Consider the following 27274-nt stretch of genomic DNA (forward strand, 5'->3'; position numbering starts at 1 on the left):
AGCCTGAAAAGCCCCAAGGCTGCCAGAGAAGTATTGCTGGCTCTTGCCAAAATTATTTATAACCATCAAATCATTTAGGTTGGAAAAGACAGTTAAAATTATCAAGTCTAACCATCATCTGTAGATACACTGGCAGTGGAGTTGGAATTGCCAGAAAAACTAAGTGTGTTAGGAGTAAAGACTTTCTAGAGAAACAGAACTCTGTATTCCTTGGGTAGCCCTACTGCTCTGGGGAAAGGTTGGCAGCAGAGAGCTCTCGATTAATAGAAGTATTGGGATTTCTGATTAAAAAAAAAAACAACAAAAACTCACCAAAACAAAACAAAACAACAACAAACTTCCTAATTGAAAAGATAGCAAGTCTTTTTTTTCTCTGTTTTGTAAGAATGTTTCATGGGGGGAAGAACAAGAGAAGAAGTGTTTCCGCCTGGCAGAAGCATCGCCAGGTACGTATTGGTCATTCATGCAACAGTTCCTCTGGCAGAGCAAAGCTAATTCTTTAACCTGCAGGAGTTGGAGAAATCTTAGTGGTCGCAGACAATACATGTAAAAAAGCCACACAACTACGTTGGAAATCCATCTAATGGATGCCTTGGTTATACTGATAAGCATGGCATGATACACGATTTAGGCTGTGTGCTTTCTGGATAGAGACCTAAGCGTACGGCACCTTGCACAATGTTATTATCAACTGAAGTTTAGGGAGCTCTGTTGCATTTCTGTATGGCAGTAATGATGATATTAACAACGCTTGGAGAAGACATTAATAATAATAATAATGGTTAAATAGGTCCTGCTTCTCCTTCTGCATGTTCTCAGTCAGCAAAGTTCTTCAGTTGTTTCATTTCCTTACTATAGCAGTAATTCATAGCCCAGGAGACTGCTTAATAATACCAATTATGGTACAAAAGAAAGTACAATGAAAATGGACCCAAATTAAAGCTCGCTAAGTTCAGCTCAGCATCTTTTTGCTCTCCCAAGGTATGTTTGCTATAGCAAGCTTAACAGAGCAGATTCATTTTATTTCTGCCTATCTTCATGTTTACTAAACCTGAATTAATGCTCTCCTTCCGCAGCCCAAACACGAAAGAGTTCTGCAAATAGCTGAAAGAAATGATAAGGACTCCAGGTGACATAGATCACACACTGTACACAGTATTACTTTCCCCAGAGTGAGCCTGTGTAGCAGTATTTCGTGGCATTCATCATTAAAGTTCAGTCTTTGGAGGGCTGCCATCGTGGTCGTGTGCAGCCAGCTCTCCAGTGATGTAGTGGAGCTTATAACCAAAGGCCATCCCTCCAGGGGGCACTGCAAAGCAATCTGAATGTCAGGCCTTGGGAAAGGCTGCGGTGTTTTTTTTTTCCTTTTCCTCCTTAGCTGTTTTTATTTCAAACAGTTTTTATTTCACAGGAGGGCCAATAGCTTTAAGCACGAGAGGTTTCTAGCCACAAAACTGTGAAGTCTCCAGAAACAAGAAACCAGTGAAATGTAGGGAAAAAAAAAAAAAAAAAAGTAGTTGCTTTCTTGCCAAAACAAAATTCCTGCTGATACACTGAACTGGATCAAAGTATTTTTGCAGAAAGACAGAACTCGTGCTAACCTTGCCATGAAGGTGCTGGGCGCTGCTGGGTGGTGGCCTCTCTGGTGTCCTCAGCTAAGCAGAGCCAAGGCAGCACCACCTTGCTGGTCCTTCCTTCACCTCCCAGCCAGGCACAGATGCCCAGCTTCTTATCCACCCACATGGAGACACGGGGTGTAAGCAGCGGGGCTGCCCAGTGAGCAACTGGGAAGCCCCCAGTGCTCCAGTGAGTGCTTCATCTCCAGGACAGCCTTTCACATTGGTCACTGCCAGCTCATATGGAGCCACGCTAATAGACATGGCACAGGAAGACACGGAGGAAGTAGGAGGCTACAAGGTGATATGTGATTGGGAGGAGCAGAGATTTCAATTAGCAGGATGTGAAACCCCCTTCAAAGCCAATCACTTACAGTGCTGGTTTCCTCCAAAGTACTCGAATCACCACCTGGCACAGCGCAGCGAGAGGATGAACACAGTAATTGAGAAGTGTGCCCAGCAACGTGTACTTGTTACAGGTGCTCTTGAAGGGTTAGAGCTTGCTTCATTTCCACAGCCCACAGCAAGCCTGACTGCTTCAAGCTCTTCTCACAGGATGGGGATCATGGAGCAGCCTCAAGTGGCACATTTTGTTCTCAGCATGAGTATGCCTCCTTTGGGTCTCAGGGCCTCTGCCCAAAGGCTTTCTGCCTCGCAGTCAATTAAGAGAAGGTACAAAATACCAGAGAAATGGCACATCCTAGCAATTATGATAAACAAAGTATATAGCCAACTACTTTAAAAGCAGACTTTGAAATGCCACTGGCTTGCTTCGTTCTGAGCACATTCCCAGGGAGAATGTCAGGTCACATAACTCATCTGTAATCTTTACATAGAGGATCTCAACTGAGCAGCAGCCATCATAAAAATAACCAACATTTCTTTTTGTGGAAAACAAACATAAAAGAAAAATGCAACATCTCTCTTACACACACACCAAACAAAAGGGCAGTTAGCACTTCAAAGATTACTGGCTGTAAATAGCAGTGCCAATGGACTGGGGAGCTGTGCTCCTCTTTAGCGACAGCCCTACTTACTGCCACGGAGGCAGCGATGTTTCAGGCCTTTCCTGTGCTGCATCGTGCATTCATTTAGAGTGTGCTCTTTGCATTTTATTTCCCTCGGTGCCTTAAAAATACCAAGATTTGCAGTAGTGTAAGAACAACCTTTCAATCTAGCCTCATATACAGCATTTCAATCTAGCCGATGGGGAGTGTTGGAAGAAAATTGCTGTATAGTAGCCAAGAACCCCCTCTCACATTTCTCTATCATCCACAGCCAGATTCTTGCATTTACAACTAGCCATTTTAATTACATCTAAATATTTATCTCCAAGGTGGCTATATTAGTTGGTCTTTAATTGTAGCGGTGCAAACACACGATGGCTGGGTGCTCTCATTTGCCTGTGTGCATGGAACAAAAGATGCTGTACTCAATTACACAGCAAACGTCCACAGGTACCTCTGAGACATCCTACATGCCACACTAAGCCTGTGCTTCACGTGCTTAAACAGCTCTCTCTATTGCTTTATAGGAAGGGAGGGAAGAAGGGAAAGAGTTTTTGTTTTCTTTCTAAACCTCATTTACAGTTGTACAGCTAAAGCTTGAAGATTAATAATAAAAGTGCATATGTGACAATGCAGAAATAAATGCCGTTCCGCGTTAAATACAAAGCAAGAAGCAAATTTATTTTTTCTGTTAATTAACCAGGCTTTCATCTCAACTGCTCAGATCTGTAAATAAAGCTACTTTCAAACCAGCCAAGGAATTAGGCAATAAAGCAAAACAAACTCAACCAAAATACTCCAACCCAAGAGCCTCCTAACATGGGTTAGCTAATTATGTTTGCCATTTCCTATTCAAGGAGGACTTCAACAGAACTTCCTAATTGAAACGGGTTAAAAGCAACAGTACTCTGTTGGCAGCCTCAGGGTGAGCACCACCAAATGATCCCAAGCACTGCCAAGGAGCAAAGGGCATTCCCAGATATTCTGAAAGGGGAGATAAGTGGAAGGGAGGATAGACAGACAGGCAGAAATGGGAGAAGAAAGAACGAACGACTGATCCCTACCATTAATATTACATCCTCCTGCAGCTATGCCTCCCCTCTGAGGATTTGCTTTCCAAGCTCTTTATTGAAATTGTTCAGGTCCTTAACTGATCTCCTGGGGGGTGAGTCAGGGGGAGTGGGGTGGGTGGTTGAAAAGCCTTAAGCTAATTAAGCATGGCTGAGACATGCTTGATGAGATGGGAAAAACACGAGGCTTTTGAAGGGGTGAAAAACCTCCGACCATCTGGTAGTGGCATTGCAGGGAGAAGAAAGAGGAAGGACAAAGGGGCAGCTCTCTGGTCCAGGAGGTACAGGACTCCTTTAATTACCGGGTCATTGAGACCATTACAGTTCCAAATGCCAGTGAAAGCCTGCAAAATAAGCTTGGGAGGCTCAGCAAAAACAACAGCTCTTAGCACGAAAAGCATCTGCAAGAAAGTGAATCGGAGAAGCTTTCCCCAAGATGCGCCTGCTAATTAGAAATGATAGGTAATGGATGGGAGTGGAGGCCCCCAGATCAGAACAAGACTGTTTCCAGTAACCTCCCTGCCTCTCCTCTCCGATCTGCTGTTCTCCAAGGCCCTGCAGATGGTGCTCTGTTTAAATTAATACACCCTGCCAGCCAGAAGGAAGCTTCTGTTGTACTTGGCAGTCCAGGTGAACAGCCTGCGTTTAGGCTTCAGAATGAATGCCCCAGGTGTTTCATCAATATGGCAAGCAGCTTATGTGCTCCAGCCTCTTCAGGCCTGGATAAAGCTCATCTGTGTTTTCCCATCTCTGAGACTGGCTAGAGAAAATCGCAGCGTTCATCAGAGGGCAAACTACACATACCAGAGGAATATCTGAGCCATCTTTGTGCTAAACGGCTTTGTCAGCCGTGAGCAGGGAAGGTGCTGGTGTGATCCAGACGAGGAGCCCTCCCCTGCCTTCTCTGCTCACGTGGGCTGGATGTGGCTGTGGCTGACTACAGGTGCAGGCTGGCAAAAAGCAAGCTGCTTGTGACACCAGAAGCCGTGGCCAAACCCGTGCCAAAATGCTGCACTTTGCTAACTCCTGCTTCGGGATGTGCCGACGTGCGGCTGATTTCCTTTCCTCCCACACGCAGATTCTCCTTCAATTATTTTGGCCGTGTGCTGTGAACCAGTCAGATGCACAGGCTGCGCAAGAGCAAGCTATATCCATCCTTGGATGGCAGACCTCATTAAAAGAAGGAAGCGGAACCGGGGATCTATCGCATCATGCTGCACTGCTGTCCGCAGGATCAGATACAAAACCCAGGCCCTGCCTACCTGCGGCCATTTCGGTTTCGATAAGGACAAACGGCATTAACCCTATTCTTGAGCCAAATCTCAACATACATTTTTCTCCTCTAGGTTCTCCCTGAAGGTTCACTTGGAAAAAGCTGCTGTGTCTTAAGCTGTCACATTTTTATTCAGTACTGTTAAACATTGGCTGCGTTTAATGCCAGAGGGAAAAGTTTCAGATGCTGTGATCTCTGTGTATATCAGTTTCTAAGATAACTTCAGTTTCTGCAGATAGGTACCGGATATGTGCGTACTTATCGTCTGCTTTTCATGCTCACTTACTTCAAGAGCCAGCTGGATCTGCAAACAGAACTCCATCCAGAAAATCTATTTCCCTCCACATCATATGTAATGCTGGAAGCAGAATATCCTTTAAGGTCTTTTTCCTTTTTCGTGCCTTTTGGTTTTCAGCAAGCTTTGCCAGAGTTACAGGGCCAAGAGAACCAAAACCAAGCTCAAAAAAACCCTGAATGTTTGGATGCTTACTGGAGCAGCAGCTCCGTTCCAGTTGGCCCCGATGCTGCCAAGCACTGCAGTACTGCCACACAGTCACCGAGCCACGCATCCGGTGTGGGCTCAGGTCTGGATGTGTAAATGGATTTGTGATGAGATGAGCATTAACAAAACAAACAGTTGCATAAAAATGACCACAACAGCTGTACTTGCTACGCACTGTGCAGTTATGGCTTTGGAAGAAGGGGAAATGAGACAAACAAAGCCAGTGTTGAGGATGCTGGTACTTCAGGAGCAGAGATGGACTTCTTACATTTGCTCATACAACAGGAACTGTAAAAACCTGCTGTCCCATGGAAAAGACCCCAAAACAAGAGAGCACACTTCGGATCTCTTTCAGACATCTAGCTTTATAGAACAACACAACCATCAGAGATAAGCTACAGGCCTGGAAATAAACCCGTGTCTGAGTCCCACTCCGTGCTGGAAGGAGCCAACCTCTGGCCCTCATGTCCTAGAGATCCCTGCATGGACAGCTGCAGGAGAAAGCCCCTTTCACCCTTCTAATGCACCAGGGCCCACTGCCAGCAAAAACACACGACTTACAGAGCCCTTTCAAAGCCCAGGAAGGAGCGATGCAGCTGGTGTACACCCCAAAAAAGCTAGTCCTGCTCGGTTTTCTGTCCTCCATGGACTGGCTGGATCTTAGGTTGATGGCGGTGCCACACTTGGGTACCTGCACCCCAGGGCGGGAGAGATGCTAAAACATGCCTTACTGACTGCCTCCCTGCTTAGTCTGCAAGCTTTCCTGCTAATCTTCCCTGCTGCCTGGACAGCTGGAAGAATCAGCCAATTTAATTTCCTTGAATCGAGCTGCTGGAGTTAGGTACCGATTTTTCAGCACAGTGACATCTTACTTTGAAGCACCTGAGGTATCTCCATTTGTGCCCATTTGATGTTTTCGTGCTACATTTCAGGCTGACAGACCACACAAACACACCCAGAGAGTGTGTTTTAACTGATGAAATACCTTGTAACCACGATAGGATTTAGCCACAAAGCGGGGCGCTCAATTTTCTCCAGCCACCGAGACAGCGACTTTGCTAGGCTGACCCTCTCACTATGTACCACTGTTAGATGTAACCAGGGGGCACTGAAAAAAGATTATTGACTTTTTCCTCCTCGGAATCCAGAACGCGGTTTAACTGATTTTCAGTCCAGGTGAGAACAGCATAGCCTGTAAGCGACTGCTTATTTCCTCCACAGAGAAGATGCTGAACGTGTAAATATGCTGTCTTTCAAGGGCTGTCAAGTAAATGAAGGTATTGAGTGTTTTTTGACAGGATGCTGTAAATGAAGAAAGGAGTTTTTGGCCTCTGTGGTACCGATGATTACAGGCAGAGCTATGCCCTTCACACTAGCGATTGAGAAAAAACAAACTAATAAGGCTGCAAAACCACAAAAGGAATAACGAGACAAAAGGATTGCATGCCCCAACGTCTCGGGCTAAGGATCTCTCACCAGTGAAACAATAACAAGGACTGTTTCGTGGCAGAAATTTGTTAGCTGAGGAATGCTATGGATTTTAGAACTTAGGATAGAAATCACAAGGAAAGCCTGGATCCGGGAGAAAAATAAATGTTTGAGGAAATAACAGTGTTAGTCAGTTATGGAATCATTTAAGCACCCCAGTAAACGCAAGGGAAAGTAAAAGACCACGCCATTCCATGCTCTGTATTTCTCCTGGACCTCTCAAGCAGAAAACAGATGCTTTTGCTGTTGCCCATACAACCCAAAATGCATCATCCAGAACACCTCTGCTGTACCAGTTTAATTGCAGATTAAGACTTGACTGTACACATAACACACGAGAAAGGACTTTCAGAGCTCATGGAAGAGCCCACAGAGGACAAGCTGAACTTTCTGTTAAGTAACAGGAAGTCCCAAAGAGCTGCAGTACTGCACCAGTGTTAAGATATCACTACAGCACGATTAATACAAAGGTGCAGCCACAGAGATGGAGGAGGTGAGATGAAATGCTAGCTTCCTCCCTGGCAGACAACTTACAGTGACCAGAAACAGTCGCAGCTTGGGGCTAACACTGTGGGCTGGGTACGCTAGCAGTGACCTCAGAACACTTGTCTGGCAGTAAAACGTGATGAAAGCCAACTGAGCACAGGAAAGCTATTCCAGATGGCAAAATCTGCTTGAGAACACTCACCTGCCATCTGCACTAGGAAAAGGTGAGGGCACAGAAAACCCGCTGCCAGGAAGTTATGGCTCACAGGCAGATAAAAGGAAGAGAATATCTATAGGTACGAGGAAAGGATAATGCTTTGAAGATCTGAATGAGATCAGGTGGGATTTTTCCTGCTCAGGATCTGTAATGGGGAAAGGCAGATTTACTCTCAGCTGGGGTCGTGCCCCACTGAACAACTTGGAGATGTTTCTTCCCTCTGCTTGAGTGCCAGACCCTCCTTGTGCATACCAGACTTCCTATCCAAGCACCAGGAGCAAGGGCCCCTGAGAAGCCACAGCACAACAGCTCCTGGCAGGGCCAACACCATGGGGCTGAGCAGCAGAGAAACCAGAGCAGAGCTGAACCAGAAAGATGGCATCCTGACAGACCTGTTAGCATGAACAGTGGCTAAATGCCACCATTCTGATAGGAGAGCATGGTAAACTGCTTACCCACACTGCTGGGCACAACCGCAGTGACAAAGTTCCTAACAGAGTAGGGAAACATACATCCACACCCACAAAGTAAATCCCACAACATCCACTGCTTGCTTTGAGTTCATTCTTGTTCTGATCCCTAAATAAGCAAAACTGCCAAATCATCTCCCCGACCCCCGCTGCTTGTTTTTAGTTCACACTGCTACAGTCCCACTCCGCTCATTGTGCTTCATGACAATCATTGGTAAATGCAGTTTCTTTCTCTGTCTGAAGTGTGTGTGCCACTTGCACGTACGAAAGAGCTGTAACACAGCACAACAACCTGGGCAGAGGCGCATCTTATGCATGCTGCACATCATATATAACGTAAAACGTGGGGGAGCACAGAATCTCCAGAGCCAGTTCAGCAGGATCTGTGCACACCCCTCCCTAGACAAGCTTTATTAAAGGAGGGGAGAGTCCAAAATGAATCAGACTGAAAAGGTTTGATGGATCTATTCTGATTTAAAACCAAAAGTCTTACTGCCGCAAAAGGGAACGAAGGCCGCTGCTCAAACAGAAACCTCGGGAGCTGCACAGTATGCTGAAAACAATGGTGCCATTTCTCTGAGGGTGCTAAACTTGATTTCCAGATACATTATTAACTACGATGCCATCTGTAAAACTGCAGCCTTTGGTCAGCGAGCTCTCTTTTTTCAATTATGCTACAGGAAGAAGTTTCTAGGATGTCAAAATCTCTCCCTCGATTCCTTTCCTTGCCATTTGATATGATTTGAAAGATACGTGTTTCATTTGCATAAAGTACCTCTGCTTCTCAGGAGATTTGAATTAGAACCAAAGACTGGTAGACTTGAGCACCACATGAAATATGAATTCCATTATCGTTCCAGTTTTCATATGCTAAAAGGGCATTATCAGCATCTTAAAGCTCTTTAAGCCTTGTAGCTCAGAAGTACAAAACATGTAACATCATGTAATAATATTGTAAACATATGAGGACTTTGAATGACTTCATAGCATCTGCTTTTCGGTGGGATTTTATGGCTTTATATTATTTTGGTGTTCCTACCACTGGAAAATAAAAATGTAAATGGCACTTTAAAATACGTCATTAAAAATATCCCTTTTCTCCTCCAGCTTCTCAGAGGATTTAATCTTTCTGTTGTTTGTTTTTTTTTTTAAATTATTTTTTGTATGTAGAAGAGAGTTCTAAAAAGTATTATTAGATTGAACGCAGAATGTATTTCAATGCAGTACTGTAACGTGAGTTAATTAAACTAAACAAAGGCCACATTGCCAACACTTTCAAAGGGAACAAAGAGATGGTATTTTTAAATGAAATAAAAATTGACAATTCATAATAATATCTCTATTCTGATGACGAAGAAAGCAATCAGATACACGCAATAAACCTTAAACACTATTATTGTTAAAGCAGTCCCTTTTCTTGTATCTTTTTCCCTTTCTTTTGCCTTTTTGTCTTATACTCCACCATCAAGCCTGATAACATAAAATGACTGTGATGGCAGGTGAAATGCTTAAGCTGAGAATTCCTTACATTTTCCACTTTCTCTTAGAAAACAATGCAGAAAAAAATATATCGTTTGTCACTGAAAGAGATGAAAAATAATTAAAACTTAGAATTGATCTTGCACCACCTGTTCTTTACATACACTCAGGCTAGAATCTGATATATGGAGAGTAATGAAAAGAAACAGATTCCTTCTGTGGCAGGAAAAAAAAAAAAAGACTTCTTTCCCCCCAAGGAGATTGAAATCAATATCTGGAGCAGACTGCTGACAGTATAATAACCACCCATCCTGCTCATGCACAGCGTTGCTCAGTACAAACCCACACAGCACCCTTAGGGAAGGTTTGCGGGGGCCTGCACCCTCCACGAGCAGGGAAGGAACATCGTTTTGGGCACCGTGCACTGATGTGGCACGACTCTGCTGCTGCACCAGGTGCTCTTTAGAAAACAAAAATCCCAGCACCTCCTCACTCCTGTTGGTGCACACGGCTGGTCATGATAGCCTGCAAGTGAGACTTCCTCCTGTTAAGCTTGCTGGTCCTCCATCGTCACAGAATGGCTTGAGTTAGACCTTAAAGCCCCCCCAGCATCAACCCCTGCCATGGGCTGGCTGCCCCCCACCAGCTCAGGCTGTGCAGGGCCCTATCCTCTCAAGTCCTGGAAGGCTGCAGTGAGGTCTCCCATCAGCCTTCTCCTTTCCATGCTGAACAAGCCCAGATCCCTCAGCCTTTCTTCACAGGAAAGGTGCTCCAGCCCTCTGATCATTTGTGCCCATCTCTAGACCTGCTCCAACAGCTCCACTTCCCTCTGCTTCTGGGGTGCCCAGGCCCAGACACAGCAATCCAGTGGGGCTCATGAAGGCAGAGCAGAGGGGACAACCCCCACCTTCTCCCTGCTGCCACCCGTCTGTTGATGCAGACCAAGTTGCAGTTGGCCTTCTGGGCTGCATCAGTGGAGCACCTGCTGAGAGCACCTAACCTTTGCCAGTATGAGAGTCTGGAAACCTCCCAGTCTGGCACTGCCAAAGCTATCACAGATGTAACCACGGGCCCTGGGTCCAAAAAACCACTCCTCTTCCACAAGCCGCATCTTCTTCCAGCGGAGCAAAGAAAATGCTCACACACAGCCACTCACAGGCACATCACCTCACCTCTGCTCACAGGCTTTCAAACAAAACCACCCCAAACCTGGATCCATGTAAAATATTTTACATGCATTCAATAAAAACAACATATTGTTTTGAACTTGAAAAAAACTGTGGCGTTCCTCCCTTATCAACAGTTAGCTTTAGCCAGCCTAAAAGATTTTCCTGTCCTTTGCAACATCTACTTGCCATAAAAATAACCTGAATATACTTTCTGCCACTTTGAAATCATTGTAGCTGTGGCAGAAGTGCTTTTCACTGGAGCTACAAATGGAACTGCCCTTGGACCAATACAGATGGACCACAGGAGGCTGACGAGCAGAATGTGGGTGCCAAAGCTCCTCGTCTGGTTGACATTTCAATTGTAAAGCTCACCTGAGTTCTGTGAAATTCTCCAGAAAATAAAGGCTTTTAAAGGGAGACTTCTTAAACCTGAAAGCACTTGGATGAAGGCACTGTTTTGGCTTCCTAGTCATAATCTGGTTACTGAGTGCTTCCAGCTAATTCCAGCAACAGTCCATTTCTTTAGCTCGGCTTTGGACATCTGAGTTTAAAAACCAATTTCCAAGTTTCTATTTCCACAGAACAGCCAGCATTTCTCTGCAAAAGGCCCAGAGGTGCACCTTTATTTTTCTCTGCAAAATATCAATACATGTTGGAAGCATATTGTTAAAATACATTCCAAATTTATGGCAAGACTATTCTGCAACAGCCCATAAAATGTCATCCGATCCATCCAGTATGGGTTGTTATCAAAGACCAAACATGTTGTATCTGAATTAGGATACTTTACTCCTATTCTGGGGGGGAGGAATTGAATAAAAGGAGTTGGAGCCTCTGAACTAGCTCTTCAGAAGCCACAATGCTCCCACACGTATTTGTTTGCTTTTCTTCCCAAACAAAAAGAAAACATCTCTTCTGAAGATGCGTACAGAAGATTTGTTAAATCTCTTTTTTTCCCTAACACATCTGACCCATCTGCACTTGCAACTGAGAAGTTCAGTTAAAAAAATAAATGCAGTTACAATTGCCATGACTCAAGAATAAAGATGTCAGATTTGTCATGAAAGATCTTCCTCCAGAAGTACCTTGTTTCTCTGTAACTACAATGCCATATCAGAGAAAGTAATTCTTTGGACTATATTTACAGCTGTACCAACGGAACCACTGCACCAACAAATCATAAATGCCTGAGAATGAAACTGCAAAAAATGAAGAGCTCTTTTCAAAGCTTTGGAATATTTAAATCTCACCAAGATTATGCTTTGAAATCATCTATTTTGGTATATAAACGCCCTTAAAACCTGGTTAAGCAAAGAATGGATGACTTCACAACTACAGAGTAACATCCGCTCTCACGATGAAGATTCTTGAGTAAAACTGGGTTCAGCTATGATGGAAATCAGGCAGAATTCAAACTTTAAATAGGCAGTGACCAAAAGTCTGGCATCAGAGGAAATCATGTATACTGCAAATGATTTGAAAGAAATAAATCCCTACAGTCCATTCACAAGCATCCTTTAACATCACACAGCTCGTGTGTGATGGTTATTATAGCTCTTCAAACCTGGCATTCAAACAGGCCAGGATGCAACTACAGAGAAATACCAGTTGAACAGGCTGGGTCTTGCTTGTAAGCTAAATCCCTGGATGCTTCAATACCCTTTCCGTAGGTTCTCATTACAGTACTTTGTTCCTTGATAGTACTTGAGCAAGAACCTGTTCCTGCACTTCTGGACTTGTCCAAAGGAAAATAAACCTATTATTTTCCCAGAAAGACCGTCACCCAGCCACAGGTTCAGCAGTGGTACCACTGTGCCACAACAGCTATGTAGGAGTGGCAGAATGATTCCATCCCTTTCCTTTTGCCCACCATCTCTTACACAGCTCCAGTGATCAGAATGAAGCTGTCAAGACTTTCTTGAAACCAGGAACTGTGCTTTGTGCTCAGAACACAGCGACAGGTGAAACTGGTGGAGAGAAATCCCAAGTCAAGTTCAAATAATGTTAGAAGCAGCACAATAAGACGAAACGCTTTAGCCTAATCACAGAAGAAGAAAATTAATGGCTGTTTCTGTTATTATTCTGTGATGGAAAACCCGTTCTCCAAAGAGTTCAGCAACTTCAGCAGATGACGAGTGAGAGAAACTATCACATCCAATGACTTTATGTAGGGGGACAGAAAGAAGTCGGAAATGAAAACGATGGGGGGGAGAGCAGGCTTAGAGTAGGACGTGCCTGTGTATTCACACATGCTGTACACCGTCCTGTAGAAAGACTCATCTGTTTGAAACTGAAGGCACGGTCATTACAACGTAACAAGACTGAATGCACGGTCATTACAACGTAACAAGACTGAATGCACGGTCATTACAACGTAACAAGACTACTTCTATGCATACGGATAAAGGGGCAGCCAAGTGGCATATTAAAAACATGTACACCTCCCTAGTCAGAAAATAGGTCAGTGATCACCACTTATCCTGCTTTTTAATAAAGGGATTTGAGAATATTCCCTAATCTTATAACAAACACAGATTTTCATTATTCTTTTGTGAACTAGAATGGGCGCATTAAAGTAGTTGGAAAATAATATTTAAAAAAAAAAAAAGGCATCTTAGCTTGTCTTTTTGGTTTTGTTTTTTTCAGGTGCTCCCTAATAATATATAACTTCAAGTTACAGTAGGAAAAAGGGAATAATTGGCACACACTGTATTTTATTACTGATCTTGGAAAAAGCCACACCAGGTTTTTATGAAACACACACTGCTTCACATTGTTACATTCTTCAGGGTAATCTGGCTTGTTTCATATTTCTGGCAATAGGAAAGAGTGGTGAAATTGCAAAGACTTTGATTCTCCAGTCCTCTGGGCTCCCGTGCCCCAGAACAGGATTCACGCCTCCTTGGTAATACACACTATGGAGCTGTGAAGCCACACCAGCTACACAAAAAGGACACTGCAAGCACTCAAATCCCCTACTATACACATCAGCTGGTATTAAAATGAGCACAGTTAAATTGGAGGCGTACCTACAGCTTGTGAAAAATGACACACACCGCTAAACCATCAAGAAACAGACATTTTTTCAAGGCAAACTTTCCAAGGATAACTGACAAAAAATTCCAGCTAGCTTCAAAGCCCCTACCAGTAACTAAGCAGAAATCTAGCTTAGGGTTGGAAAGGGGACCTTGAACTTTGCTGGTCAGTTAGTGGCTTCCATAGCTCCAGTTCTGGAGACAGCACAGGTCACAGATGGCTCCCATTTATCCAGTGGCTACCAGTGAGTCAGAGAGAGGGGAGAGGCAGTTCTGTGCCACCCCTCACAAGCTGGGATTAGCTTGGTAACACAAAAAGCAAATACCAGATGTAGAACAGAGAGATCAGGTAGCTGATAGTCCAGTAGCTGCTACATGCAGCGAGGCACACAGGTCTAATACGGATCAAAACCACCGTTGTGACACTTACAATCCAGTTTTATGACTGGATTTCTATTGAATGGGAACTGCAGTCCCACTTTAGCTCTTTTCCAAGTGTTCTCAGGCAAAAAAAATGCTGTTTTCTTGTACATCAAATGCACTGTGGATGCTGCTGGAAAACAATTTAACCGAATTAGTTCATGCAAAAAGGGTTACATGAAATAGTGATACATAGTACATCCCTGGTTTATGCTCCATAATCTCTTCCCGTTAAGAGGAGACTCTCCTTGGGGAATATGTATTGTTTTACCAGTTTGAATTTCAGCTGATTTTCTGTTTTTTCAACTTTGTGTCCAGATCCATTTTGCATCATGGTGGACTTTCAAACCTCCCATGGCTGAGTGTGTGCCCACTGACATGGAAAGCAACTAACACCACCAGCTCTGAAGGTACCCTACACATTCTTACACCCATAAGAGAAAAGGACATGCAAGGAAAAGTCTTAATTTCCTTTTCCTCACAAAAAAGGAGAAAGCATCATTTTATTTTCCCTGATCCCAAGACAGCGCGCTCAGAAAAAGCTAAAGAAAGTATCTATACCATGACTTAAAAGTGGTACTACCCTGCACACAGACTCAGCACAGCATCCCCTTTTACTATGGAGTTTAAATCAATGAGTCTTTCTATGAAATTCAGTAAGCTTTGGATCAGACACATCTTATTCAGGAGCAATATCTGAGCCCGCGTAGAGGAACATGTTCCACAATGTCTGGAAAGAGCCTTTTACTTACTTAGCACTTGAGCCTTTTAAATCAAGGGCAGGAAAAGGAAAAGTGCCAAGAACAACCCTTTTCTGACATTACCTTCTTTTCTTTAATGTTGCATATTTTAATACTAGGTAGAACAGATGGTGAAATACAAGCTCTCCACTGAGAACTAAATGACAGTATCTAGCTGTAGGGGACAGTAAAGTATTAAAGAGAAGGAAATGCACAAATAATGAAAGTACATTTTGTCCAACTTGCTTTTGATGAGACATAAAATAAAATGTAAATAATTTCTATTAGGAGGAAATTAACATAATGACTTTGGTATTTGCAATCAGAGCGAGCTTGTATTATATAACCTGGATTTGTAATTGAAGTAGAGCAACACCATTTACCTGGATCTGAAGTAAGAATTACACGAATTCTGTTTTCACCATCAGTAATACAACACAAAACCAATACTATTAGCATGACTGATAATAAAGAAATGTGATTAGTCTCAACTTGGATTGGCAATAAAAAAAAGCAGCAGAAATGTTCCTCAGCTGTACATGAACAAAGAGGTTCTATTAACCTGAGTTTGCAGTAAAGAAAAGCGTCAATAAAACTAACACGAGTTTGCAATTAAGCTGGTGTCAATGTGGCTGGGAAAAGAAGTTCATAATTAGGACAACAGTGTTAGTATTGACTTGAATTTTCACTAAAAATCATGTCTGGGTTTTAATTTGGAACTGTAAAATTCATCTCCATGCTTTACAGAAGGCGACTGTATAATTATCAACTTGCAGTTACTTTACAATTAGAATTACTTCCATAATGTGTTCTTTTTTATATAACCATGTGTGTGTTATAAATGGGCTCCCAGAAGAGTATCCAACACAGAAAATTAAACTTCCAAGTTTCTTTACAAAGGCATTAGTAAGGATTTAAATGCTTTACACTCAGAAAAAAAATGACTGCTTCAGCAAGACCTTGTACTTCCGCTCCAGATATTGGTTTCCTTATTAGAATTACTAGTTTTAGTTAATTACTAGCTACATCTCTATTAATGGTCTCACAAATCATTTTGTGCCCATTTGTTGTAAATACTCTCGATGCTTCTAGTGAACATGATCAAGAGAGTACTTAAATGGACGTAAACGGGTTGTTTAATCAGCCTTGGGCACATTAATACAGAAAGCCAACAACATGAAGCGTGCTTAAAGTCACTTTGGAATCTGACTATGCACTTTCTTGCACTTACTTTCCTATTTGAGTGCAAGTCTAACACACCAACACAACACCCAAAGATAAGGAAGAAATGTCTTTTTTCTTTTTTTGTAAGAAATTTCTTTTATGTGCTATTTCCATGTTTCCTCACAACAGAAAGGAGAACGTGAGCCCAGCAGAATTCTCTACCTCATTCTATTTTATTAGTAGACTTACCTCCTTTTTCTTCTTGTACTCCTCCTCCTTCTTTTTCTTTTTCCTCTGCTCTGGGAATCAAAGGTTTCTCTTCTTCTGTTGTGTCTTCTTGGTTCAACAATGGCTCTGAATAAATTTGATAAAAAGATGAACACTATGGCTTTTCAGAACTGACACTGCATAAAAGGATTAACAGATACTGGAGAGATTATCATTAAAAACACTGCAAAAGGATCATTCCCCCCAGGAGGACAGACACAATAACCATCTTGGAGAAATGCAGGGGGCTGCATTTGAGAGCAAGGCCTTGATCCTCTAACGTGCTGAGCTTTCTGGGATTTAGTACAGAAAGCCCCACGTGCCTGACTTCAGTTATGGGCCTTTACCAGGACTCATCACCAACCCAGAGACACACATACCCAAGCCCTTTGTTGGACTGGGGTCAGAGTGTGCTGTGCTCCAAATGCACAGGACTAAGTGCTTGTCATGAGGAACAGGAAACACTGTTCTCATTTCTCTGTCTAAAAATGGCAGTCATTAACAACTCAGCCTTTCTCACAGAGAAGCCATAGCTACTGCCCTGCTCTGGGTTTGTCTAGTCTGGAGAAGGGGAGGCTCAGGGGAGACTTCATTGCTCTCTGCAACAACCTGAAAGGAGGTTGTGGCAAGCTGAGAGTTGGCCTCTGCTCCCATGTAGCAGTGTTAGGATGAGAGGGGATGGCCTCGCATTGAGCCAGGGGAAGTTCAGGTTGGCTGTGAGGAATAATTTCCTCTCCCAAAGAGCGGTGAGGCAGTGGCACAGTTGCCCTGGGAGCGGTGGGGTCACCTGGAGGTGTCCCAGAGCCGTGGGGATGTGGCACTGAGGGACGTGGGCAGGGGGCACGGTGGGTTTCTGGGGATGGGTATACGATAGATGATCCAGTGGTCTTTTCCAATCTTAATGATTGTATGATTCCATAAGACTATTTAGCTCCACAGTTTAGCTTTAGTAGGTATTGAGAAGGAAAGGGAATTTAAATGCTATTGGTAATATCTGAGCATTAACTAGCTTTATGCATATGCAGTACCTTCTATTTCCATGCAGGAGCTTTGGGAATCTGCCCCGGTTTTCATCTCCTCCTCCACAGCATCCTCCTGTTGTCCTGTTAACGTGACAAATTGAAAATGACATCAGCACGAGGGCTGTACACATGCAATGCAGGTTCAGCAGGCACAGCACGAATCTAACAGGCAGCATGGTACTCTTCAGCCACACACTGCTTTCTTCTATTAAATGAACAACATTAGAATTATTTTATATGTGAAAAGACCACTTACTAAGCTTCAAGCGTTAAGTATGTTAAATGCCTGGTCAAAACTGATCCTGAATCAATTTTTTTTTTATTCTTTCATAGCTCAGCCTCAGCAAACTGTTTCTCACAGGAGCTGCTGCAAAGCACCCGTGCTTGACAGTCAGCTTATCAGAAGGAACAGAATAATCCCACAGGCTTTTAGAACAACAATGACAGAGGGAAAAAGAAAAAGAAGAAAAAAAAGAGGCAATAACAATGATGCTATGCACTCTGGATCAATGTGGTTATAAACCCGTGCCATTTGGAGATGTGCGTCTTTGCCAGCAGTGCCAGAAATTGCTGCACAAACCTGATCTGGCATAGAAACACTGCTAGCTGGAAGCGCTTTCCTAAGGCAACAGAGGTCAGGCTAAAACCCAGTGGAGCCTGGAAATGGAAGAATCAAGGTTCCCACCTGGTTTATTACCTGTATTTTCAGGAATTTTCAGAGACAACTTTACCTTGGGCTTGATCTTGCTCACACCCCATAGGATGTGCTGGGTCACTCTCCCTCGTGCCTTTGGAGACTTTCAGGGAGTCTGAGGAAACAGCAAACACACAATCACATGTACTGCAGTGGTTTTAGGCTGGAAAAGTCTGTTTCTTTCCTCAGACACTGGCAGCCTGAGATTTGTACTTGGCATTTTGATACTCAGGCAGCATTTCTAGCTGTTTAACCACAGCCCTGTACACTGCAAATACGTTCTCATGGGTCTCAATTATTCAAATTGATTTCAGAATCTGTCCACTTACTGAGTAGCTTCTGGCCTTCAGAAAACAAAATAAAACAAAACAAAAAAACTTTAAAAAAAGAGTTGTTGAAAATGAGAGGTACAACCAAGACTTCTATGAACTGGGTGTCACAAAGACACTATGAGACACAAAATGAACCGCCTACTTGATAAATAGACTTCTTTTCTCTTCAGAACAATGTCAGTGCTTTTCAAGGTTGGATTTCCACAAGGTTGACAAACATTGAGTCTTAAATCCCAGTGCAAATCCCAGCCTCACTGCACCAAATGACAGAATTCCCCAGATCATTGCCGTGGCCAAAACTCCTTTTGCTTCTGGGAGTCCAACAAAACGAACTGCCCGAAGCCAAATCCTGAACCAGTGGCACAGTAAGCTTTAAACTAGACATTATAAATCCAATCCCTAAGCTATCTGTGGTCTTCATAAACACAGTACATTATTTCTGTTGTGTCAAACAACATTTTGTGACAACAGCCACTCCTTAGTGATGTATGAAGTGCAAAGATCTGCAGCGTATAACAGTAAGTTACTCAATGACAGGCTTGTTATAGCTCTATTTCTAGATCGTCTCTTTCTATAATGCAGCAGAAAGAATCTTACAATATGTAACACCAAAGGATGCTCTGGTAAAACTCTGTTCCTGAAACTTGCCAAGAAAAATCTCCAATGGGTAAGTGGGAAAGCTGGGTTGTTAACATCTGATCCAAATTTAATAATCTGTAGAAAAGGTATGCACTGAAAGCGTGTGCCTTTAATTAACTGCAAATAATCCCCCAAGGCAAATATTTAATTACCTGCACAGCTTCTTACCTCTTTCATGGCATGACAATAAGTTTATAAATCCAAGTTTGAAAGTAGAATATCTCACTGCTGTACAAGTTGCTAAAATTTGCTCTTGCTGCACCTTTTTTCACCCTATTGTGGACTTAAAATGCTCCTTACTGCTATCAACTGTGCTGGACTTTCATACTGGAATGTCCCACTGTGCTGTGAGTTGCAAGGGATTACTGTACCAGCCTGAATTAGAGCAAAAATCAATTAGAATCTCATCAAATTGCAAGTTCAGTCAAAAAATGAGTTGAAGGACCTCTTGGTTTTCCGCGAGAATGGCACTAAAAATCTGAAGGGAATTTGTCAATGTCTAGGACAAACTTTAAACCCATTGACATTCTGGTTTCACTGATGTCTTTGACAAAGTCTTCAGGATAACTAGCAAGTCAAAGTCTGCAGCATTTGCAGTTCATATTCAGAATTACTATAATCTCTTATTTGAATGTTTGTAAACGGTAGTGTGCTGACAAAGCTGGAATCAGAAGTCTTCTGTCTTAAGCGCCCCAGCCAGGGCCCTCCCAATAGCCAAAAGTGACAACTAAGTGTGATATTACCTGCTTTGGGTGGGAGGGATGCACAGCTGTCTGTCCCACAAGGTCCTTAAAATTATTTCATCTTACATTGATTGCACAGTACTTCATACTGCCAGACCTGTGCCTTTAACCTCAGCCCACAGGTGCCACCTTTTCTCCCAGAATGAGGAATGGCTCCAATTTCATGCAAAAATCAATCCACAGCATCAGAGGAACAATTACATGCTTTGGTCAATAATAACAAATGGAGCTTAAGGAGCCCTGTGCTTCACAGATACAAGCTCCCCAATCACTGTTGTTTGTTGTGAAGCATCGTGTAGCTCATGGCAAACTATACTCACTGGGCAGCATGGGGAGCTCCCTGCATTTCCACCCTATGTCACTGCCCTCAGCCAGAGACCACCTATGCCATTGGACACATCTTCAGATGTTCCCACAACTGTCTGCATGCATTTTATTCTTAGGAGGCTGTAAGCTGGTGTTAAGCTTTCATTTTGGATTTAAACAGTTTTCTAATTGTTCCAGGGTTCGAGAAAGCAATTTAGTTGCACAGGATTCAAAATTATTCCAGGCAATACAAAACATTCATTTTGCCCATATTATTTTTTTGTCAAGCGTGCTTCTGAAAAGAGCAGAACACAAGCAGGAGTTGCTGCCTCTCTGAAATGAAGCCTCCTGTTCCTACCTCAGCAGCAGAGATCGGCCCTTGCATTAGCATGTAGATTCTGAGCTTCAAAATCTTTAAGGTCAAGATCGTATCAAAGATTTCTTCTTTTCAAATGCTAATACTAGATCAAACATTCAAGCCCAAAGGCCCAAAGATGGATTTACTTTTAGGATTTACAAGAATAAAACAAGGCAAAGGAAGAAATCCAGATTTATGAAGAAAAACTCAGCCAGGCACGAATAAAAACATAAAACTAAATGTGCAGGTAAATAAAAGCTGCTCCCAAATTGGATATGAAACAGGAGCGCAGCATCCATTTCAGTTGGCAAGCAGTGGTGGGAATCCCACTAATGCTGAGCATATACAACTTTCTATCTCCAAGACTTCAGTAGGGTAGAGGTATTCCTCTGGAACAGCTGGTCCTCTATGCTGACTTAGCCCTTTAGAGCCATACAGAACTGGGCATAAGCCAGGATGATAGTCCTAAATGATTCCAGGTCTGCATATGCTCTGGACATCCCCACAGCCTTCATCCATCACTAAATGCCTGGGGAACTAAGTCTGATTTTTAAATAGCATAAAGCAATGTCAGTTGTCTCCTAACACAGCTACTCATCTGTCAAGTTGTAGTCGGGAATCCAAGTCAGGATATGATTTCACAACAAGGTATGCTTACAGATCTTTCGATAACAGATGCTGGGCACCATTTGCTTTGGGTATTGACACATCAGAGCTGTAAGGGTTAGTATTCTGCCAACCAGGACTGAAAGCAATCGGTGTTCCTCATACGACACTGTAGCTTGGTTCCTAATGTCATCACTGCTCACAAGAGAACAGAACGAACATGACATTTGCTGACATAAATGAATCAAAGATTAGCCACTTTCACTGACCGCACATAAAGTACCGGAGTGCTTGTTTAAGGAGTGACCCTCTGATTTCATCAAAGCTGTATTTATACAGTGGCTGCAGTGAAGGTGTCCACATAAGGAGCACACACGCTGCCCCAGCCTGCTCTGCACCTCTCCCTTGTATACGAACAGTTGTACTGTGGGGTTGCGTGGCTGAACGGACCTGGGAATTAAACCCAACCTCCAAATGGAGAACATATCTGAACTTGAAGTAGGTCACATTCTCATCACATCTCGTACACTCTGTTCCAATGTACCAACTGTATGTTGAATTCAACTCCAAGAAAATGGTGTAGCTTGCAGTAAACTAGCAATCCTGCCCTTCCTGCCAATAATCAGACGCTATTTTGCCTTAATACTGCATGAAACCCAATGCTCTTCCTTGTCATTCATAGTTTGTATTTTTTTTACTGTACAAAGCAACACTGCTCAAAGAAAATTTTGCAAATGCTCAGAAGAGGAAAAACGGTAAGATCTGAATGTTAAACGGTTTTAATGATCTCTTAAAATTCACTTCCCCAGCTACTCTCTGTACAGCTTATTTACTGAGTCGTTTCTAATGTGCAACACACCTGGGTCCTGCGCACAGCATAGATAAATCACCACATTTTAGGGAGCGGTAAGAAGATTAAAGAGGGAGAAAGCTGGCCATTATGAAAGAAACAGGTTCAGTGCATTTTATTTTTTAAGCATGATAGTGTGAAAAATGACTGGAATATTTCCAGAGTGAAAGAAATCAAGCAGGCGTCTAAAATTACAGGTAATGGTGTGCACGGAGGCTGCCGCATGATTAGGGTATTCTTTTGCCTCATAAACCGAAGAAAATGTGTTAAAATGAAGTACTATAAAACTGTGATTTATAAGAAGTGAGGGAGATATTCTTGAGCTTTGACTTTAAAATGTTATTTTTATATCCACTAAGATTTCATTTTAATCTATCTTTATGACAGATTAGATTTATTTGAGCCCGAGTTTATACGGCCTTGGTAAAACAGACCTTTTTAGGAGCAACAACCTGTAGAGCAATTTTCCCAAGTGTTCAGGTGATGGAGCGGTTCATCTCCACAGGTGGGGTTAAACGTACATCGCTCCCACTCGCTCCTGCTTCGAGCTGCAGGAAGGACATCTCCTCTGACCTCACCTTCTGCCTACGAGAGAGAGACCAGGCTCAGCTGGTCTGATAACCGTGGGCATCCTGCTGCATGGCAGGGCCTGCTGCACAGAGCACTGGGAAAGGAAAAAGCTGAGAAAATCCAGGCTGCCTTGATTAGACCCTTCCCAGGAGAAGCTGAAGGTAGGAGGGAGAGGATGGGAGGAATAGGTGCTCCCATCGGGCTTATGGGAGCACAGCTGGATGGCTTCAGGTCAGCTAATATTTAAAAATAAGTAGGATTTAAATAAACCAGCTAAGGAGATTAGTGTCAGCTGTTGCGGCTGCCTGTACAGGGAACGTTAGAGCAGAAATATCTCCTCAGTAGTTTATGGTCTGAAGACACAATGCTACGGATTGGTGAAATTAAAAAAGAGAAAAAAAACTGCATCACGTTCAATTCAAACCCTCCATTCTGGAGGGTGCTAAGAGAAGAGGCGTTTGGTTGGATGCTGGTGATTGAAAACAAAAACCAAACCACACCGTTTAGCCTGTGCTATTTGTTTCCATAGATATCATCCCAATCAAGGGAGAGAAAAATGTTATCTCCATAGCTGGCATGCAGAGGCACAGCTACATTTGGGGGTGTTGAAACTCTTCTATTTAAAAAGGCTCTTTTTCACTTACCCATAATTGAAATTTTTCAGGCTGAAATTTTCCAGGCCTAATCATAGCCCAAGGGTGAAGTAAAAACATTTCATTGGTAGCTGCTGAGCGCTCAGCACTTCTGAAAATCAGGTCATTCATTTAGATGTCTTAATATATACTTAAGAGCTGATTTTAAACACCTTTTTTTGAACACATTGGCCTTACAGTCGATTTGTTTCACTCACTTATCAATGCCTAATTTATGATGATTTACACAGCTACCCCGAATTGGAAAATTCTATATCTCGTAGTTTATCCCTTCTCTATCATTTACATCTTTTTGATGTCAAGATTTTTCCAAGGTGAGAACTACAGCTGGCCAAACACAAATTACACAGCCATTACATTTTACAGGCTTCTGGGTTGCACAAAGTGAATTTTTAGGGCTAATCTCTAGCCCAGGCATATACCTAATACTGCTTCTGACAACATAAACCCTCCAGCTGTCTGAATCTGACTCCATCTCAGAGAACACAGAAATACAGTGACTTGCTTTAACAGCACTCCTGCAGGAGCACGGAATTTGGTGAACACCTGGAAATAATTAATCGCTACTTTATTTTTAAAATTGATTAGCATATGATTTAATTTAGTTGACCTTCATACGAAAATTCAGTGCTTACTCAGTGCTAATGAATTAAGATCAGTGCATTGTGCACAAGAAGTTTCCCATGATTACATACATAATGGGAGTTCACCCTTTATCTACACTCAATCCACTTCTGTCTCTCATTTTCCTGTCAAAAAGCCCCACCACTCAGTCAAGGTAAGCAGCAGTCGGCAGGATGGGTATCTGAGGAGATACACACTCAGGTGCACTCAGTCCATCTAAAATGAGTTGGAAGTCCCAGCACAATCTTGTGTGGAGAGGCATATTAGGCTGAGTGCAGCCTGTCTGATATGTGTTTTATCTGCTGCATAAACATTAATGACTTTAATCACTCTGTTCTGACTTCCACTACATAAAGAGGAGCATCTTGGCATTGAAATACTCTGTGCATAAAGGACCTACTTCCTCATGCACAGTAATGAAGCACTGTGAAGGTGCTGCTGAGAGGTGTCAGCTCTCCCATCAACAGCTAATAGAAATGCATGTGAGTTTTCAAGGGTAAAATCACAACGTTTCTTTGCTGTATTTCCAGACAGTGGAGATAGAAACTTGGCACAGACGAGGAGAAGATACCTCTACAGCATAACTTCAGACATCTTGATCTTCTTATAATACGACTATTCTGCTTTTTTCCTGAGGACAGAGCACTCAGAAAACTCCATCTGCTCAAAGGCCACACGCAAACTGGGCCCACATGAACTTTTTTTCTGGACAGTATCTCTTCTATTATGGATAACAGAAGAGAAATGTGCTCACAGGAATGTGGGACATGTAATTCCACAGTAGATTTTTATTTTTTAATCAGAGTTCCTGAAGGCATTATTCCTGCACTGCTCAGAAGATTTTATCATGTACCATATTTCTATGGTCTCATACTTTCTCCTCTCCTTGAAAGAAAAAAAAAAAAAAAAAAATTAAAAAAGATAAAGGAGGCTTAGATTAATAAAATATTAGAACTTCATGACTGGGAATGCGTTCCTGAATTGGAGTACAGGTTGGCGTGAGACCTAACCTACCATTTTGTGCAAAGGACCTTACCAAGAAGTGTTGAGCCATGCCACTGCGACTGGCAGAACCCTGTTAGTGACAGTCTGCCTCTGGTAATATCATTTCAGAGCTATGGTTAAGGTCATCAGAGAAATCATTTTAACCAAGGCAGAGAAACATCACTGTAGCGGGCATGTGGAGCCTCAACCTTCAGACTGATAGGAATCAGAATCCATTTTGAACAACAGCACATTTTAAAACCATGCAGAAGTATTTCAGTGTGTTCACTATTTTCTGATGCCAGAAATACATGTGAAAAAAAAAGTGGAAAAATTACTAATTGACGATGGTTAGAGTTGAAATAGCCATTTCAGGGCACTCACCAGAACTGACATTAGAAAGGCTGAAGAACTGCCACAGCAAGCTTGGAAACCGCCTGCTCTGATTATTTTAAACCATGCATTTTGGAAGAATATAGCCTGTACTCCTTTGCCATAAATCTCTTTTCCCAGTAATTAGGTGAAAGAATTGGAAAACTGTAATTTCTTTCAATGCCTCACATCCAGTTCATTAAGTTGAAGATAAACGGCAGAAAAGAGTGCACTCCAGAACCTGGCAGGTTTTAGCTGCGTTTTAGCTGCGTTAACTCAGTGGGCAAACAATTGAAAATAGCAAGTTTTTTTGTAACAGCAGTATTCATGCGATAATAATCCATATGCTATCATAATCCAAAAATCTGAAAATACCCAATGCAAACCACGGCCTGATAGATGCAGTGGTTTCAATGTTCAAAAACCTTGGTTAGATTCGTAGAATTATTAAGGCTGAAAAAGACCACTAAGATCACCTAGTCGACCATCAACCCCCCCACCACTACCCATGTCCCTCAGTGCCACAATCCACCCTTTTTTGTTCCAACACCTCCAGGGATGGTGACCCCACCACCTTCCTGGGCAGCCTGTGCCAATGCCTCACTGCTCCTTCAGAGAAAAAATTCTCCCTCTACTCAGCTAATTAGCAAATACAACCCAAAACAGGATCTCTTCCCAACTGTTCTTTTTGTCTATTAGTATGAGTTTTCAAACAAGATATATAGAGCAGGATCTGTTTCACTCCTTTTCCCCTATCAGATGCTTTCCGTCCTATCCTTGAGGAGAAAGGCATCGAAGAATGATCCTGTCGATTTTGCAGGGCACTGTTTCTTCTGCCAGTCTCTCAAGAGAAGAGGGGAAAACATGATTCTCTTCGAATATTAAAGGAAAAGCGAAAGGCATAACACAAAGAAAGCTGCTTTCCTGAGAAGAGGAAACTAAGTACAAAGGGCCAAAAAACAGGAGTAGTTTAACAATGATTAGATTAGCTATCAGAAGGCATCGACTTTGTAATAATGAACAGGCACTTAAAGCAATAGTGAAATTTTTGGAGTTCTGGTGAAGCTGCAGACAACATCCTAACCCAAAAACCCACCACAAGCCTCACACTACAAAACATCAAAACCCACACAATGGGAGATCGTATAGATACAGTATACATAAAAAGGCCAAGTGTCAGCGAAGAAAGAAAAATGAGTGACAGGTAATCACCAGCTATGCTGGGACTGAACCTATTACTATTCCTGCCTCAAACTAGCCTTGCTATGACCTTAATCTGAAGATATCAATAGCAAAAGCCAGCACTCTGGCAAGGGTTTGAGGGCTTTTTTCCCTGCAGTATCAATCAACCAGTTGAGAGAGCACTTAAATCAACCTGCGCCAGGCTTTGAACTCATAATCAGGTAAGTATGTGGGCTCTCTAGCATGTTCCTTTGGAACAAAATGGCAAGATCTCGCACCCTGTCACACTTATCTAGAAAAATGAGAAGAGAGTCAAGCAGCGACACTGAATTAAACATTAGATCTTTTAAAATAAATAAGTTAATGGATGTTAATAATTATGTTATCTCAGTGAAACGCATTAAAATTTTCTATTAGTCTTCCTTAGCCCATCTTTCTGATAGGCGGTATTTATTACGGATAGCATAACTCCTGTTTTGAATTACCAGTAGCGAACGTTTTATAAATCACCCAGGCTTTTTCCTGACGCACCCACACAAAAATGCCAAAAACCATGGAGCGGCACAAGCAATTAATAGCATGATATCGTAACAGTATCAAAAACAGCACGTCTGTGCACTGGCTCCTATCTGTAAACCAACAGTTCCATCAGAAAAATCTCAGCTTGAAACATTTAAATTAGATCATCCCTCTTTCTTGTTTCCTAAACTCCCCAACATTTGGCCCCGTGACACTTTTAAATATTTATCACAAACTAAATGATCTGAGTGCCCAGCACAGCCTGCACAACATAAACATTACTTTCTCCTTCTCAATTATGACTTCATCTCCTTCTGTCTCCTCTTGATGTGTTTATAGCTATTGTGTTTTTCTTTTTCCCCATCAGGAGAGCTCTGAATAGGAGAGCTAACACTGTGGAGATAGATCTGTGCATTT

General features: G+C 42.5%; 1 protein-coding gene and 1 long non-coding RNA gene across 7 annotated transcripts in view; one reads left to right on the forward strand and one right to left on the reverse strand.

Annotated features, from left to right (window-relative positions):
- The window catches only part of LOC125688909 (uncharacterized), a 41686-nt gene extending 31670 nt beyond the window's left edge, over nt 1-10016 (forward strand). Inside the window, exon 7 of the long non-coding RNA XR_007374961.1 lies at nt 386-10016. This is a non-coding gene — a long non-coding RNA (uncharacterized LOC125688909). The remainder of the gene's footprint in view (nt 1-385) is intronic.
- Nucleotides 1-27274, reverse strand: part of MACROD2 (mono-ADP ribosylhydrolase 2) — an 834860-nt gene that overhangs the window by 24257 nt on the left and 783329 nt on the right. For all 6 annotated transcript variants that reach the window (XM_048935508.1, XM_048935507.1, XM_048935504.1 and 3 more), the window contains 3 exons: nt 18157-18234; nt 17432-17506; nt 16386-16490 (listed from right to left, as the gene is read on the reverse strand). In XM_048935508.1, the coding sequence (XP_048791465.1) occupies nt 16386-16490; nt 17432-17506; nt 18157-18234 (258 nt within the window). The remainder of the gene's footprint in view (nt 1-16385; nt 16491-17431; nt 17507-18156; nt 18235-27274) is intronic.

Source organism: Lagopus muta, chromosome 2, assembly GCF_023343835.1.
Source record: "Lagopus muta isolate bLagMut1 chromosome 2, bLagMut1 primary, whole genome shotgun sequence".
Classification (NCBI taxonomy): Eukaryota; Metazoa; Chordata; class Aves; order Galliformes; family Phasianidae; genus Lagopus; species Lagopus muta.